The following is an 18,726-nucleotide window of genomic DNA, read 5'->3' as shown; positions in this document are numbered from 1 at the left end:
TATAGATCAAAGTTCATTTTCAAGAAGAAAATCTCAATAATGACCCCAAGCTTATCAGAAATTAGAGTTCGATTTATAACAACTGATTTAATGACGGTTTTCCGAGAAGCAATTAGGCTGAGAAAATAATCTATACACACAGACAATAGGTAGTACCTGATTTTCGTATGTAAGGAAACGTTAATTAAGTCTACAGTTTAAGGAGGATGGACACAAAACATACATTATTGTACAGGATGAGCTGGGAGGGAATCGAATGTAGCTCAAACACTACATTTAATTAATAGGTGGCGCTAATATGCTCCTAAGTATGCGTATGAAAAGCGAACAATAGAAATACATGTTATACAGGATGTTCACTCCTTAGAGAGCTGAAAAGAAAAATTATGAAATCACTTATTAATGTAGAAGATTTCTAGATTTTTACAATGAATATGTTAGAATGCATAAAAGATTGTTTTAGTATGTTAAATCTACAGATTATGTAGAAAATATATAATAAAAATGACTTTTACAAATGAGTTTAATTTTAAAAATCGGTAGAAATTTTTGTTTGGCAGTTTAAAACATATGAAAGTCCCAATTTGACATTTAAAAAGCAATTTATGGATATTAAATATCAAAATATTAAACACGAGAGTCGCGAACAACCGGCGTGATTCGTAAATATACATAATTTCTTATAACGTGTATAGAAGATTATAAAATAATTTTAATTAATTAAAAATTTAATTAGTTAATTATTTTTAATGTCACTATTTTATTAAGGTAGTCCTTAAGTTTTCTGCAAGGTCTGTATAAGAAGGTCAGGACACGCTCCCGTGATTCTATGCGGCAGCGGCCATTTTGGGACTTATCGATAGAGCTCACCACACGTGGTTCCTGCGTGAGTCGACTATTATTACGCATATACGTACTCAAAACGTTAAACAATGGGTTTACGGAGTTTACAGCTTTCTGTGTGTTTACAGAGAAAAGAGTTATGTCACAGATAAGCTCTGTTAAAAATATTATTAAATTGTGTTTAATATTATTCTTTTTTGTTAAAGTTTATATAATTAGGAAAATAACACGTTTAAGCCTTTGTAAAACCAAAAATGCTCATTAATTAAACGTTAGTTTAGTATTTATTTTTTTAATGCATTAATACTGTGTTGGTAAATGCTTTAAAATAAAATTTTGGATAACTTCATTGTATATTCTTTATTATACTTTAAATCTTCTTCGATGTTATTGCATCACTTTACGAAGTGACTATATACGTAATTGCATCAGTTTTAGCACCTATTTAATTAGTTTCAATCACGACAGGAAATGATATGGATGATTGTTTCTTTTAAACTATTTGATCGAAAAGTTACATAAAATTGGGGTTGCATAATCATCCGAAATTATATTTTTGACTGGAAATAACTGGATTTATGCAATTTTAGTTTAATTAATGTCGTATAAAACTGACTGCTCGTACAAGTTTGCTTAAAACATGCGACTCAAAAAACTCCAAAATGGCGGCTCAAGAAGTAGGTCACGCGTGTCCTGACATTCTTGTGTAGACCTTGGTTTTCTGTCATATCTTAAAGCGCCATCTGTGATCGTTTTTAAAAAATATTTTAATTAAATTTATATTTGGAGTTGCGATTCTAAGCTATAAAGGATTTATATATTTCTAATGTAATAAATAATTTTTTAGACATTAAATAAAACCTTTTCGTGTAAAATATTATTTAATTGATTTTAATACCTGATTGTAATGTTGCCATTGAATAACAATGGTGAAAACTAAAAACAGCAATTCATAAAATTTTTTTATTTTGTTTAAAACATTTAGTAATTAAGGAAATAAAACTTATTTTCTTTTTTTGTAATTGTTAAATTATTTTAGAAGTAATTGCTTACGTTATTGTAGAGATTAGTGAGAATTAGATTCTTGAACGTTTAAATTCTGTATAATGTGAATTGAAATTTATGAAGCCCGTGCATTAATTTTGAATATTATCTTATTTAAATTTGATTTAAGAAGTTAACTTCTTAATTTAATTTTAAACTTCTTTAATTCGATTTAACTTAGTAATTTAAACACAGTTTCGTTAATCCTTAAATTGCCTCCGAGATGAGCTATTAAAATTTTCAGATTTATTTGATTTTATAATTAAAATTATGAAAAAATTCACTAATTTTTCTGATACCTACACGCTTGTGTATACTGTAAAACCTGTCTAATGCGGAAAACCTGCCTAAACGGAAAAAATTCTTATGGTCCACGTAGGTTCCACAGAATTGCACGTTGTACTCGAATATTTCAAAAGTTTTGTTTGAGTTTGCTCAAATTTAATAATGATATTCTAAAGTAATAACAGTATACAAAACTTTAATGACGAACACTTTGTATTCTGTTACTGGTTTTTACTTTAGAATACCATTATTAACTTTAGACTAAAATGGTCTGAATTTAGTCTTTATAAAGAATGGTTTAATTGAAATTTGAGTATTACACATTTACTTTTTATTTCCAGTGATTGTAGTATGCGCTTCCCCAGACGTTGTAAGGAATATCATGCTGGCTGCTGATACTATAGGTATGATAGACATTGGTGAATATGTATTTTTCTCTCTGGAATTATTCAGCAGGTAAGTCTAATATGACATTTCTGCGTGAAATTAATTTGTTAGTTATTTAATATAAGAAAAAATAAATTTTATATTTAATTATTCATTGAGATTATACGGTATTTAATATTATATTAACTGATATAAACGAAGAGTGGTTTTATTTGGTTCAACTCGTCACGTGGAAGATCTGAGGAGGAGGATGCCTTCCGGGAGGACTTTCTGTGGGAAACTAGCCACTATTTAAGTATTACAAACGTGAAGAAAACTCGGAAAACTCCACGTGGCCAGCTGGTTGTCGCGGCTTAACCCACGACCAGTGTTCAGTTGTTTTATCCACTCGGCCACTGATGGGCGACTTGATTATAGTGTATGTATATACAGTGAAATTTTCATAAAGTGATTTCGTAATGCGTCACTTCATGTGAAGTGCCTTAAAATATTGTATAGACCTCGTTAAATGTAATTTTTATTGTCCGAGATATTTCAGTTTAAAGCCAAATTCGATTTAATGCCAATTTCGTAGACAAATAAATGGTGGCGCTAACTCGAAGTTTGACCATATAAATTTTCTTATTACAAACATTACAATTAGATTTAATGTATAAATTCGCGTGACAATCTTTATAAATTGTTAAAATTTCTAATAATTTAAAATTGGATTTGTTTAAAGTTTTATATCATATGATCACTTCTGAAACTTGTGAATTAATTTTTAATTTTTTAATTTTATGAGACAAAAATCGTAAATTTTTTACTTATTATTTTTTGTGCATATAATGTTCTAATGGACATTTCTCTATTTTTATAATCTTAACCTTTTATTTGAAGTTTCAAGTTAAATTTTACGAAAGACGATAATGTCTTTCCAATACGTTAAAGAATTTAAAATTCATTTATAATGATTTTTCAATCTACTTTGAACGACGAAATGGTTTAAAGTAGAGGATAAATGTTACAGTCAACTTTTATCTTCTTTATTTTCGAATGCTTTTCTACACATTCTGTCAAGATGCTCTAATTCGGTTCGTTTTCAGAATCAGAAGATCAATAATTGTTATAAAGATTGACTGATAAAAAATTAGTGGTTTTTATGAAGGTTTAAATTTATATGTAAATTTAATTGGTTTATATAAAGGCTTTAATGATATATTTTTTATAAAGTTAACATTATATTAATACATCTTGTATGCGATTTAGGAATGCACGACAGAACAAAGTATTGTTTCTTCGTTTTCATTTGTTGAGTGTATTCATTTAATTTTTTAAAAAATTAGAAGTGAATTTATCACAGTTTTGATATATTATACCTGATAAAATATCTATTTTTGTTTTAAATATGTGATAGATTTATCGTTAAATCTGATTAAGCATAAGAAAAGACAAGTACTTTATCTCTGATCGATTATTTGTTCGTGAAAATATATTACAATGCTTATTACTGTCAAGTCTATTTTGTCAATTCTAAATGGTTGCTGTACATACAAGTTATTTGAAGAACTGCATCAAAATAATATTTATTGTTACTTTCTTTCTCTTTGAAAGCTCTTATACAAAATAAAGAATAATTAGATTTAAGAAACGTGATATTTCATTTTGAAATTGCAGTTTACATTATTTTAAAAATTAATTTCACTTGAAACATGTATGAAGCGAGATTACTTAAGTACGATTTGTTGTTTTGCGAGTATTTGAACTTGAAATTCACTTTTAACTTATTTGAATTATAAAGAAATTACTTTTAGCCCTTTGTATGATTAATTAAATTAATTAAAAATCTACCTCACATTAGTAGATTTTTAATTATTTGAATTATGTTACATCTATCCAATGTTACATTGGATAGGGATGCTCGGAGGAAAACAAAAGGAGGAAATTTCAACAGGCACCAAGGAAGTATAGACTTCTACACAATATATAGGCAACATGTTTTAGATACATAAATGAATATAAAATTTATTTTATGTTTAAAAACACTTTTCTACTAGATCTTAAAAAGTTTCGGGACACATATATCGACTTTAATGTTTCCTTGTTTTCATTTACTTCCTTTAGTATAGAAATAATTGGTCAAAGAAGCCAATTAAACCAATGGCTAAAGAAGATAAAGCACTAAACACAGGTCGCGTGTTCGCGCCTGATCAATGGGCTGGCCGCAATGAGTTTTCTGGTTTTCTTCATGTTTGTAACCTCAAAATAGGGGCCAATTTTCCATAAGATCTTCATGAGAGGCACTCCCTTTTTTGTGTATTGTTCACGCGTTGCGGTGACTTATACGATCGTTCCAAGCCAAATTAAGGTGAAGACTTAATTAGCTGTAGGACAATATACATTTCTACCAGTCCACCGTGACCCCAATACATTGAAACCATAAGAAGTTTCTAAGGAATAGTTTTATAATTATCATTAATTCGCATTTTCTTGTAATATAACCAGTATAATACAGTATATATGTAACGGACACTTGGTACATGTGCTTCTTCGAGTGGCTAGTGGCGCGAAGCTATTGTTCATGGGATTATGACTAAACACCCCTAAGGCAGAAGACCCCTAGCCGCGGCAACGGAAGTCGTTGCGATAGTAATCCTGCGCGGTACGAGAGGAACCGATAGGTTCAGACAGTTTGTTACTTACTTGGTCCCTTGTTGTTAGGACGTTGATGAGTGCGGAGCAAGAACGAACATATACCCCAGAATAGATTCGAACCTTGGGGTACGGACTCTCGAGTGTCGACAACCCTGAACTTGTACTTGGTTAAGATTTCCGTTAGCCGTAACAATATAAAATTGAATTTGAGATTTATCATATTTATAACAATGTAAATGTTTTTAAACTTTAAACTCAATTAAGAGAACGAAAAGAATGGGTTTTAAGCTGTAGCAGCTTAAACGTTAATAAATACCTTTTTTTTTTTTTTTTTAACTCTCCACTCTGTGGGCACTAAGAGGGTCTCTTTAAGCAAGCGGATTATGAGTTCGGCTAGGACAACAATGGGGCGGCCGAGTGGTGAGGGATAGGGCTGACATATCCTGTCCTGTCAGAGCACCCCGGAAAAATTCCTGGGAATTTTTGGGTCCCCCAGAGCGGTAGGCTACCATCTTGACCGCTCGGCCATCCGACCGTCGATAAATATCTACAAAACTATATTAGTTTCGCCTTTTTTTTCTCTGTACTTAACTTGCACAGGTGTAGACACTTATTTTAATTCACTTTTATAACCACTTAAAAGGGGTATTTTGGACGAATAAATCGAATTACATAGAAGACTTTTTTATTCTAAGATGTTTTATTTACAAAACATCTGAAAATAAAATACTCTTCTGAGTAATTCTCGGGTAAACGTCGGATTCAAAGCGCACAACATTTCAATTTATTTGTCCAAAATACCCCTTTTAAGTGGTTATAAAAGTGGCTGATTACATCCGTCATATATTGCTAGCTTTAGCTTCGTACTAAACTGATTTTAATCATGTACAAATTATTTTATTTTATATTAATACAGTAGAAAAGAAATATTAAGGCCGTGGTATCGAGAAAATGAAAGTTTTGAGAAAAACAAAAGAGCAGAACATGCTTATAAAGCGTTATTTACTTTAACATCGTTGAATCCGACAACGAAAAAGTTTGAAGATTTTACTAAGTCCGTAAAACATGTAGCAAAAGAAGAGTTTGGATTTGATTACAAGGAAGAAGAGGTAATTTTAATCGAGCACTAAAATTTATTTTAGTTTTCATTGTATTATTCATAGTTTGATATTAATGTATTAAATTATTTTTTTAATATTTATATATACATTATATGAAAAAATAAATACGGTTTAACTAACTTATAAGATATACAGTGTGTGATATTGCATTGTAACAGCAGCCAAACTACGAGCTCTCTCCTAGATAGCTCTATTTTCGTAAAGCATTAGTGAGTGCTTGTGAACGAGTCTTTCTTATAAATATTAAACAGGAAATCATTTAGAATCTACGAATTAGTAAATACACAATTTTGTATTACAAACGACATTGTTTATCATCATATCACATGAATTTCTGTTAAATGTCGTGATTTTGGCTACTATTCCAAGCCGTGGGTTAAGTTGTTTGGCCTCGGATCGCCTGTCGATTTTACAAATAGTGTTGATGAAGGTTTGTTTAAATGTGCCTTATTGTGTATTATTTCCCATATTAAACTCATTCAATATTTTTAACACCTTTTGTATGATTACTTAACATGAAAGCAAAGCTGAATAAAACTGGGCTTAATCGATGTAAATGGATTATGAATTCCTATTGTCAAGTCATTCATTTTAATCTGACGTTATGTCGCCATCTTAGCTCAAAGTTAAACTTTGCCTGTGAGTACTGTTTTCATTTTAATAATTGGTTTAACATTAGTTAGTTGGTTCAATCCAAGCTCTAAATGAGACGTTTGAGACCTTATCAGAGCTGTAGAGTATACCTATAGGAGCAAAAAAGTCAAAGGAACTATACTTCTGCAAATGACCCCGCGAGATACAGCCCCCCAAAATCAGGTCGCGTGAGATCGCGAGTCGCGTCGCTCCGTTAAGAATAATCGCAGTTAACTATTTAGCCCACGCGACTATGCCGGCTTCAAGTAGCCCACTTGACTGTTCGTGGAGTACTTGATGTTATATAGCGGTGTGGGGGCTCGCTCCCACCCGAGTGCTAAGATGCGAACGATAACGAATACCGAGCGCACGCCTACATGAGCATGGAGGATAGTGCGTAGATTGATACGTGTTAAAAACTGATCTTCAGAGACGAATATCACGCGTAGGGTCAACAATTGTGGGGTGGTGTGATTTATGTAAAAACTACGAAATAAAACATCGATTTCGCTAAAAAAGTAGTGAAAACGACCGTCGCTCTGATAACGGAGGTGACGCCATTGGGGCTACCTAGGTGGACATTTACCAAACTGACCTTTGCAGGCGAATATCTCGCGAAGGCTTGCATGTACAGGTATGGTTTCTTTGCGTTTTTTGCTCCTATAGGTATGTTCTACAGCTCTGATAAGGTCTCAAACGTCCTGGTATTCGGTATCCGACATCGGTATCAATACTTTTCCTAGGGTATTCGGATCTGGTAGCGTTGTATTTTTCACAAACAGGTAAGATGCAGCCGAATCATGAACTGAAAAGGAATTTTACACAAGTTAAACTTATATAAAAAATATTAATTATCTAAAATCAATAAATGTATTACATCAAATTTCATTTCCAGAATCTATTTGTGCTTAGAGTTCTGATTACTATTTATAAATAAATATTTGGTTAAACATTATGCAGTTCTTTTATTTGTTAATCAACTTGGACCCTTAGTGATGTTTAAAATGAGCTCCAATTTGTATATATTTGTTTACATTGATGTTTGTAAAATTGATTACAATAAAGAACTTTCAATGTAAATACACAGTATATCTGGGCAGTTTTTGCGTACATAAGACATTTTATGAGTATAAACTGAAGTACTGAACTGTAAATACTGTCTATTCACAATAGTGGATGATTATTCCCGAATACTGTTTGCTTTCCTATTGAGAGAAAAGAATCGAGTACTTTGTTTCATAAATTAATGTTGGATGCTGAAATGCTGATATAGATTAAAAGCTGTCAGGTCAGATTTTTATTGTTTCGAAACTAATGGTATGGAAGAAAGGATTAAACAATCGATATTTGAATACATTCGAAAGGTATTATATGACTCATATCTACGATGAACATTATGAGTTGAATTTGGCTTGTACTAATACTAAATACACTCGTAGATCATCCTATTCTGCATTGAAGAAAGAGTTATCTCTTCAATACAGAACAGGAATTTGGGAGATTTCATTCATTAAGATATCTAACTATTATTAGTTTATCTAATGCTTAAATGTTATACTGTATTTACATTCCTGCTAGACATCAAAGTAAATTGGTATCGAAGAGGAATTTATATGGTTGGATATACTTTGCTCATTCAAATATATCGAGTAATGTATACCGGAAAGGAAAGGAAACAAAACACTAGTATTTTATCGAGACTTTTATAAATATCCTATTTAAGGATAATGGTTGGTCATTTAATGAAAAAATATTAGTGAATCCAAAGGAAAGACTGAATTGTTTTGTATATTTACTAGAGTTTGGTATAAGAGAGATCAATATTAAGAATACAGCAGATTCCCACATTAGCAAAGGAGAATCTTTTAAGAATGACTCCAATACCGGCAGAAGGGATACCTTTATATACAGTTTCATATGGTATCGTGAAGTAAGAATTAGTAAAACTTGTGATTCTGTTGATAACTTCCAAGTATATTACTAAGCAGGAGGAGAGAGTTTAGAACGCAAAAAAAATAAATAAATAAAATAAAATAAAAATTATTTTGAAGTAAAACTGTAATCTGAATGAAAATAATTCCTTATAATTTTGCTGATTTTGGTTTTCATAACAATGTCTTGCCAGAAGTAATTTCTAAAGCAGACATTTAAGAATTCATTTTCCTGAGTTATATGAAAAGATCTTGAATTCGTCTAACAAAAGAAGCTGTTGATGAAGAAATCGATGCTATTCAGGAATGCATTTGAATTAGTTCCTTTTCCTAAAAAAAATTATAGGATTAAAATGGAACTATGATGTGAAAGTAAATGCCAAAAATCAAGCTCATAGAGTTAAAACTTGTTTAGTAGCTCAAGGATTTTACCAGAGACCCGGTATAGACTATGATTAAAGTATGACGAAATTGTCAAGAATGTTTTATGTTATTTTTACACCAGGACTGTGCCCGAGCCCATCTTGACTTAAATTTACATATCTGCATGGAAATCTGGACAAGAAGTTGTACAAGGTATATGCGTATTTCTGAGGTTATATAGTAAAAGGTAATAAAAGGAAAATTGAACACACACTAAAGAAGACTATTTATAGCCTAAAACAATGTTTGATTTATGCTAGCATGATGAATTACATCCATCTCCAATACTATTATGATATAATGTGGATATAAAATGACCCTTGATGAAGCCCTAATTTTTTACTCGTTTTGATATCAAAAATCTTGGACTCATCTGATTTCTGAGATATAGTCTCTGGATTTATCGATGAGGAGACATTTTAATCAAATACTATACTTATAAATTAGTGAAACTTTATAGAAGAGAAATAAAACTCCACTTCTTTGTTCAAACTACTTATGACCAGAAAAAAAATGGTAGGCACTACTGAATATAAAACGTTAAAAGACAATTTAATTTCTATCATCTCGTGTCTGTATTATATCCCTTAATAAACTCGTTTAATGTTTCCTCGCCTTTTAAGTGTTTACTTAAAAATTTTAAACTCTCAAATGCAAACTGAAATACAGAAGCAGCCCTAGGATCTGCGTGGTCCTAGGCAAAATGCAAGCAATAAAAATATGTACAATAGAAGTCTTACAAGGAATTGGAGAACCAATAGAAGTAGAGAAATACATCTACAAAACTGTTCTCCTACTTTAACAATAATCATTGCAGAAAAATGTTCAGTTCTATAGCAATATTTCGATTAACGGACAAAATCGTAAGTGAAGACAGTTTCTCTTGACAGTGTTGATAGGAGATTGTTCTTCATCAATTTTAACATTGAAAATAATCGTTCTATATATGCAACAGAGGTTTTTTCCAATTATATTTTCGATAATTACTAATTTGATGATTTAAGTAGTAAGATAATCAAATTTGCAAGGCCTCTGAAAGAGCGAAGGCCTAGGCTTCGCCGTTTTCGTCTATATGTAGGGTCATTTCTGCTGAAATACAGACCACATTGTTATACAGTATATAAACTGTTTGAGGTACAGTAATTTCTCACTATATTCGATTTAGTGTCAAATTAATAGTAAATGGTGGTGCTAAATCGAAATTTGACTATATATAATATAATAATTACAATTGCAATATATACGATTACATCATTTTCAGGTAAATAAATTTGTATCTGGATTTTACGAAGCAATAATACTCTACTCCCTTTCTTTAAATGAGACATTATCTGAAGGGTATAGCATTACAAATGGATCTATCATCACGCAGAAAATGTGGAATAGAACATTTCAAGGTAATACCTTCAAATTAATTTTAGCTTCAGATGATTAACTATTAAATACCATTAGTTATTTCTACTTTTGTTATATGTTAAAGCTTTCGATTCCAATATAAGATGAAATATATAGGCCTACTAGAATATATTATAGTTTTAAAAAAGTGGAAAAGATTAGATATGGTCTGTGAAATCATTTTTTTTCTAGGAGAGTCATTTATATGTAGATGTTTAGCTGTAAGAAATAAATGTATAAATGTAATATGATATCAAATAAAATTTTATTAAATAATGAAATTATTTTGATAATATAATTTTATTCATTCTAAACCTACGATACGTTTTTATAATAGGAATAACTGGACCAGTTAGTATTAATGAAAACGGCGATAGAAATGCAAATTATACTTTAATGAATTTAAATCCTCATAAAAGAATATACCAGGTATTTATAATTTAAAAAGATATTATTATAAGTTAAGAATATGGATATATATAATCGTATTTTATTTATTTGATTTGTGCATTACTTAAATTTATCATGTGTAATGAATAAAGTAATTCTCATTTTAGGCAGTTGCAATGTACGATGGTGCTAATAAACGATATTTAGAATTCAATGAAACAAAGTATTACTGGCCTGGAAAAAGAAAAGGCCCTCCTTATGATACACCTATTTGTGGATTTGACCGTTCCAAGTGCCTGAATCGAGGTAATGTTTAAAATAATTTTTATTAACCAATAAAATAAATTAATATTAAATAGAATCACAAGGGAGAACGGCATACGTTTTTGCCTGGATGCTAACACGACATGAGATACTATTTCGGGAACGTTATATTTTCATATAATTCTCACATAATTCAATAAACAAATCTCGATAGTTCTTATTATTTAAACAAATATATCCTGCATTATCTTTTATAAATATACCATTAACAAAAATTTATGCAAAGTAAAAAATGATTTCCTCACTTTCAAAATACAGCGAAACACCGTTTAAGCTTATACGACCTCGCATGATAACGTAATAAGCTTAAAAGATTACATGTTAAAGCGATTAAACTTAAAGCGATTGGATACGCGACAATGGAAAGTTTAAAGGTGTTCTGGTACTTATTTTTTTTTAATACATATGCACTTATATATTTAAATGGTACGCAAAAGTAAGGAGAAGTCTGTTGTACTTTTACTTTTGAGAGCGAATTATCTAGACCTACCAAGTGAATAAAATGTCTGTACTATGGATTCGGTCCCGGGTTGGCCATGTGGAGTTTTCCGGATTTTATTCATGAATAAATACCTAAATAAGGGTTGGTTTCTTATAGAAAAATCTGCTGGGAAGCATGCCATTGGCAGAACGTTGCTATATCCATAAACCAAATCAATAATAGGATTTTTTTCGTTTTAAAATTTTGTTTATTCGTTAATCCCGGGGAAGTAAACATATTGGCATATGATTTGCGGCGAATTAATATATAAATAGGTTTTTCTATCTGTTGGACATTCAGATATTTGGAATTTTTGAAATAAGTAATGAATTAAAAGTATTATTTTAATTTCGTCTTACATTTAGATTTGTTTTTTCGTCATTTACTTTTGGTTTAATTTGACTAGGCGGAGTGTTAATTAATTAACTAATAATCAATCACTCAATCAATATTCTGGTTTTTCAGATTATTCTCGTACACTATATTAATATGCTACGTATTATATTATTTAATATTTATTTAAGTATCAGAACGATTTTAAGTTACTTGTTTTATGATTTAAATATAAAGTATAAAAATAAGATAAAATTCAAATATAAATTCTTATGATTATTTGGATATCAAATTCTGTCTTAGAATTTCCAGATATAGAATGAATGTATTGCAAATCAGTTTCCTATACAGCATATTCTCACTTAACATCTCTGAGGAAAGATACAAGTACATTTGTAACCATTTACCAATTACAAATAAACAATTACCGTTGTTGAATTTTCCTTATAAACAGTAAAATTCTATAAGGTGGAAAATAAATACTGGAGTTTGCAAACACGAATTAATTAGAATAATATTCACCGAATTATTTCTTGTTTATATCAATTAGCCATATTGGTTGTTTGTTTTAACGTCTCTCCAAGAACCTATCAACCACGTTAAATTAGGAATTGCTGTATTTCTCTTTATAAAGTAAGAAATTTTATACCGGTAATTCGCCAATGTAAAATAAATAGATCTTTCCTTTATTACAAGAGTTGTTTCCTGAACCGAAAGTTAAAATCTTTTTTTAACATTATAACACATTGTAACAGAATATACATCTGCTGAAGAGTAATTTCAATATTATATAAAGTACAAATAAAACTATTTTCTAAAATAAAATCTAATGTTTAAAAGCATGTCTTGAAACCTAGATTATGATTAGAGCTGAACTGTACATACATTTCTGTGCGATATGAATGTCTTTATAATTTTACTTAAGTTTCTTAATCATGTATTTCAATTAATTATTAATACAATTTAAACAAATCCTGAATGAGTTTAACATTATTTCACATTTTCATAAAATAACATTAGAAATTCTTTTGAACTGTGATGTATATTTTTGTATTCTATATAATCAAAGTAACTTCCTTTCGTGAAACTTTTAGTGTGGAAAAAGTGATAGCCATTCAATGACCCAATGTAGTAGATACTTCATTATTTTAATTTGACTGTGGACTAGAAATTACTTTCTTATTAATGCGAAATGAGAAGATTAATAGATGAATCTACGAGAAGTTTACAGTTCTTGCTTTTTACAGTAAACTTTTTCTCATAAATATTTTAGAATATTTTTACGAATACATTGGTTGATTGATTGAGAGCTCTGTTTAAATATACGTAACCTTTAATATCAAAAATACGATCAATATTATCTTGCAATTTGGAATCAGACATTTTTGGCTTTCTGTTCATGGAAAAACTGTGATTAACAATAAAGACAATGAGTTTACTTTTATGTTCCTTGAATAGCTATAACACATCATCCACGATAAAAGTCACTTTTTCAGTTATTTAGAATGTCAAAATACAGTATATTTGAACTTTCTTGAAATATCTTGCTCACCCTTTTTGAAGCTTAATAACTGCTGTGTTTTTGCCGAAATTTTCTGAAATTTTGCAGGAAGTTTGTGTATTAGGGGATTGATACTATTAAATTTTGGTGGTTAAAGATCGACGGGATGTATTATATCTCGAGTAGGTCGGACTTAAAGACGATTTTATTCGTTATTATCATTTACAATTTATAAAAACAATCCCTACTTTCAAAATTAAGTTTATTGCCATTTTATAATACTAAAAACCATAAGAAGTTTTTAAAATAAATTATCTTAACAGATGGTGTCACCAAAATTTTAAATGTTGCCAGGAAAGTTAAGCAACTCTCAGCTGGATTTTATTTTATTTTCAATGTATGGATTTTCTTTATTATTTTATTCTTTATTTTCAGCATTTCGAAATTGTTTTTAATAGTCTACGCTTTTAGGTTTACTGTCTAAAACATAGAACTGTAGTAAATTTTGATTTCATTTCATAGTTATTAAATAATTCCTTACAAGTTGATGCCACTCTAAACTTTTTTTGTAACTAATGCATATTCGAATATTAATTAATATTTATTATAATTTGCAAAACTCACGTTAAGCAATTGTTTAATTTGTTCATTTATAAAAAGTGATATTGCGTTGGCTAAATATTATATCATTTAAATATTTTCTTTTCTGCATCTTCAATGCTAAGAAAATTTGAATGATATCGCAGATACAATGATACATTAATTACAACAGCTCCTTTCAAAAAATTTTTTATTATAACATGATTTTTTTAACGTTTCTTCTGAAAATACAGAGTTTTGAAAGCTATTTTCATATTTATTCAAGATTATCTCCCATTTTTATTTCATAGATTACCATTTTTTCAATGTTGTATGTTAGCAAAAAACTCGATCAATTCAAGTGTTCTATGAGAAATATCTTTGATATTTGTGAGAATGACAGCAGTAAAATCAGTTTCACTTAGCATGAAATTCGTTTCATGGTGTATTAATAGAGCTTTGAATGATTTAATTAATATAATTAATTAATTCGTCAATTTATATTAGTGTAGGCGATGGATTTGTCAATAGAATACAATATATCCAATGCTTATACTGTAGATATATTAATATTATATATTTGCTATATTTACTTTTACAAAATTTTGATTGTATTTAATTATAAAATATGCGTTTTAGGGAATTAGAATCATAAAAAAAATTATTAAATGTTCTTTAATCTTTGATTTATTTTGCATAATAAATGAAAAGAATATGTTCTTATTGCATCTGTTAATTATACAGTGAAGATCTACTAAGTTGCTCCAGTTGACTACAACGTCAGTGAAGATCTTTACGAATATCCGATTCGAGTTGGTTCTTTGACTCAAGAAATGTTCTTATGTTGGTTGGTAGAAAAGCACACCTACACACACAAATTATACACTATTTACAGTTTATTTACAAATCCAAAATGTTGATTACACAAGTTAAAAACATGGTATATGCAGGATGATGACACGTGGTACATTAAACAACAGATTGTCCTCTTCCGGGATTACTAAATTCTGGAGAGGCCTATTCTCCTGATGGAGTCGGCTCAAATGCGTGGTCCGTTCTCGTCTCTACACTACCCGTCCCAGAGAATTCTCTAAGAGGAGAGACACTCTCTCTAAGCTTTGCGGGTTGTCTAAGTGTTAGAAGCTCCCACGTCCAGTTTCTTGCCCTGCTCTCCTCCTCTCTCCATCGTCCCGTTATTTAAAGACTTATTTGGAGGAAACTTCCGACCAATCACAATCCTTCCTTTCATCTGAAGTTTTCCAAGACATCGGCGGTCCTTCGCCGAGCCAAGCTCACAATCGCGCCCGCTTTTGTTTACATTTTCTTATGTTTTTTTCTCTAATAGTTTAACATGTGGCAAATGTCTTTCACCCGACCACCCGTGAGGCCAATAAACAAAGCGACTTTCCCTTTGTTTTCCCTCCTGTTTACAAATAAACAACGCAGGTGGGGGTAATTTACAAGGCCGTGTGACTTTTGACCTTACCCCGTTAAGAGACAACCTTTACATATACATTATTAACATTTTATATTTAATATTTAGAAACTAAATAAAGAAAAAGATAAAACATTCACATTTGTGATACGGATATAAAATTATTCAAGTAAACATTTTAAAAAATAATATAAGATAGAGTTCTGTGATGTGTTTTTCAATAGTATTGCAAACATTCCAGAGAATGATTTTATATAGGCTACAGTTTATTTACAAATAAGCAAAAATATAAACAAAACTGATCGTAATATTTACAGAGATATACTGTACGCTTGCATCATATAAAACTGAAGTACGTAAGAAGCCAACTAGGTCATTCACGAAGCTCCATAATTTTTAAACTTGCTGAGAGGAACTTCTGAACTGGTCGATGGACCCTCTTCTTCATCAAGGTCTCACAGATTCTTGTGTCCTCCACAGCCCACCGTAAGCGGGCGTGCACCGCACGCGGGCGGCACGTCCAGGGGGCGGCAAATTGGTATTGCTGGCAAGCTCAGCGTAGGTAGTTGTAGTTAAACAGGGGCTGCATAATCGGTATTGCACACGGGCGCTCAAACAGCTAGCGGCGCTGCTGGTCCTCCATTCCCGTTTCTAGTTTCAAGATAGGGTACTATCCGGAAGTTTATTCTCTACCTCGGTTATCCCAGATGCCAACCTCTCCTTCATAGGCGCCTTCTAGTCAAAACTAATGGCGACATGGTGTTTCCAAAGTCGGAGCCACAAAGTACTAATAATGGCGATTAATTTTTTTGACCGACTAATACCAATAATGGCGATTATTAGGTCAAAAAAGAGAAATACCCCCGGTTTAAATGGATAACCAACCACTTAATCTAGTCCAGTCTTCTCTTTCTGTTCATTAGCGTTTTCCTTTGATATGAAATGCTTTCCGACTCCCACGAAACAAAGGAATAGGTATTGAACTGCGTAAACAATCATACAACGGATTTTTTTGACAAACAAAATCAAATAGCCGATTCCATCTTGACAATTCTTATGCGAACTCATCTACAGCGGAGTGAGTAAAACCGCTAGACACTGGTAATAGTTAGTCGCGAGTTCCCACCTGACCAAACGACTGGCTGCTGAAGTTCCACGAATTTTCTTCAAGTGTTTAACTTCTAAATAGAAGCCAGTTTATTCTGGCATCCTGCTGTAATGTAAAGTATGTGTTGTTATGAAGTCCTAATGTTTCAAGACTTGTATGTAATAAATGTGGTATGACGCCTGATCAAGAAGCACAATAATTACAGTACCGTATCCATTCTCCACACACTTTTTTTCTTGAGCGAGTTTTTAGTATTTACTAATTTCTCCCAGTGTTCGTTTTGTATGTCAGTGAATGGACAGAACAGACATTACATTCATTGACAAACAAAACAAATTCCATGACTGTTTGAGGTGTGTATTTGTAATATGGTTCATGGGTGTGTAATAGCTTGTTGAATTGCAATTTGAAAAAACTATAGACCTATAAATTTCCACTGTCTGTCTAATGTCGCTCCTAAAACTCGAGAAAGGAGTTAGATAGAGGATTAAAGGAGTTAAAATCGAGATCAAATATGGAAACCTTAAGGGCAGGAGATCCCGATTAACTATACAGAAAATTACACAGTCACATTATTTCAATTGAAAAATGTCCCCTAAAAGGTGTTAGATAGATGAGCGGCATGGCTCTATTGTTAAAGGAAAACTATTGTATTTAGTAGGTATCCGAAAACTGTGTCCATAAATATTTCTGGTTTTCTCTAAAGAAAAGAACTGCAACTAAAAACCGGTCAAAACCGGCAATTTGAGTATTTCCATGGGCAATTTACCAATATTCATAATATCAGTAACTTCCACACACTACCCGTGACTTTTTTAATTAAGCTAAGTATTTTATACATGTACAGTAGATAAGGTGATTAAGATCACTAAGTATTCGGGATATTCGTGTAATCAGGATTTCAAATATTGAAGATCTGGTTAATATTCGAAGTCGAGAAAAGTGATATTTGCCCATCTATACAAAATATATCGAATGCCAGTTTTATAGAGAATACTTTCCTATTTACAAATTGGAATATAAATAATTACAATTTTAAAATTTTGAAAATTGTTAATAATGTATTAAATTGTTTGTATTTTCAGATGTCCCTCAGTATGCCATCGTTAGTGTTATTTTATTGTGCGTGATTGTTGCGCTTTGTATCTGCTCGATTTTCATTTATAGGTAAGTTTAGTTCCTAAAGTTTTATTTCTGTTTTTTGTAAGATATAAATTGAATAGAACATAACTTGAATAATATATAGATCGATTATAATTAAAATATAGGCGTTCAGAGCTTTCTGTGAAAAGAACTATTGCTTAAATCTCAACCAAATTTGATATATATGTTGTCGTAAGTATGCGGTTTCGATTCCCAGGAAAAATTTCACTTTAGAATTCAGTCCCAAGAGCGAAATTTGGTGCTGCTGGTCTCTTAATGTACATAGTTCATACGTTTTCTAATAAATTTCGTTAGACGGCCGGATGGCCGAGCGGTAAAGGTGGCAGCCTACCGCTCTGGGGGACCCGGGATCGAATCCGAACGGGTCGAATAATCCCCAGGAATTTTTCGGGGGGTGGTCCGTTCGGATATGTCGGGCCCCGTCCCTCACCACCCGGTCGCCCCATTGTGGGCCCGGCCGAACCCATAATGGGCCTACTAAAAGGCCCTCTTAGTGCCCACAGGGCGGAAAGAGTTTGAAAAAAAATAATAATAAAATAAATTTCGTTGTTTGACTGTGAATTTTTGTTATGGACTACATAAATAGTTTGTGTAGACAATGTTTCTAACTTTGCTGTCTTAAAAGACAGAATTTCGCAACATATTTGACAACTTTTTAAAGTCAGTTGCTTTCCATCATCGACTGTGTTGTGCAGTGAATGCATTTCTAAACATG

General features: G+C 31.3%; 1 protein-coding gene across 2 annotated transcripts in view; it reads left to right on the top strand.

The window, feature by feature from the left end:
* The window catches only part of LOC136980821 (atrial natriuretic peptide receptor 2-like), a 141,937-nt gene that overhangs the window by 79,832 nt on the left and 43,379 nt on the right, over window positions 1-18,726 (top strand). Inside the window, exons 2-7 of one of the 2 annotated variants that reach the window (XM_067277013.1) lie at window positions 2,514-2,628; window positions 6,110-6,302; window positions 10,563-10,698; window positions 11,034-11,125; window positions 11,254-11,392; window positions 17,933-18,014. In XM_067277013.1, coding sequence (XP_067133114.1) covers window positions 2,514-2,628; window positions 6,110-6,302; window positions 10,563-10,698; window positions 11,034-11,125; window positions 11,254-11,392; window positions 17,933-18,014 — 757 coding nt within the window. Of the gene's footprint in view, window positions 1-2,513; window positions 2,629-6,109; window positions 6,303-6,855; window positions 6,954-10,562; window positions 10,699-11,033; window positions 11,126-11,253; window positions 11,393-17,932; window positions 18,015-18,726 lie in introns of those variants that run through there. The other variant, XM_067277014.1, reaches the window with a different exon arrangement.

The sequence above is a fragment of the Centruroides vittatus genome, unplaced genomic scaffold (genome assembly GCF_030686945.1).
Source record: "Centruroides vittatus isolate TY-2023 unplaced genomic scaffold, ASM3068694v2 contig_726, whole genome shotgun sequence".
NCBI lineage: Eukaryota > Metazoa > Arthropoda > Arachnida > Scorpiones > Buthidae > Centruroides > Centruroides vittatus.
Note: the sequence above shows the minus strand (reverse complement) of the source record. Positions and strands in the feature narration are given on the sequence as shown.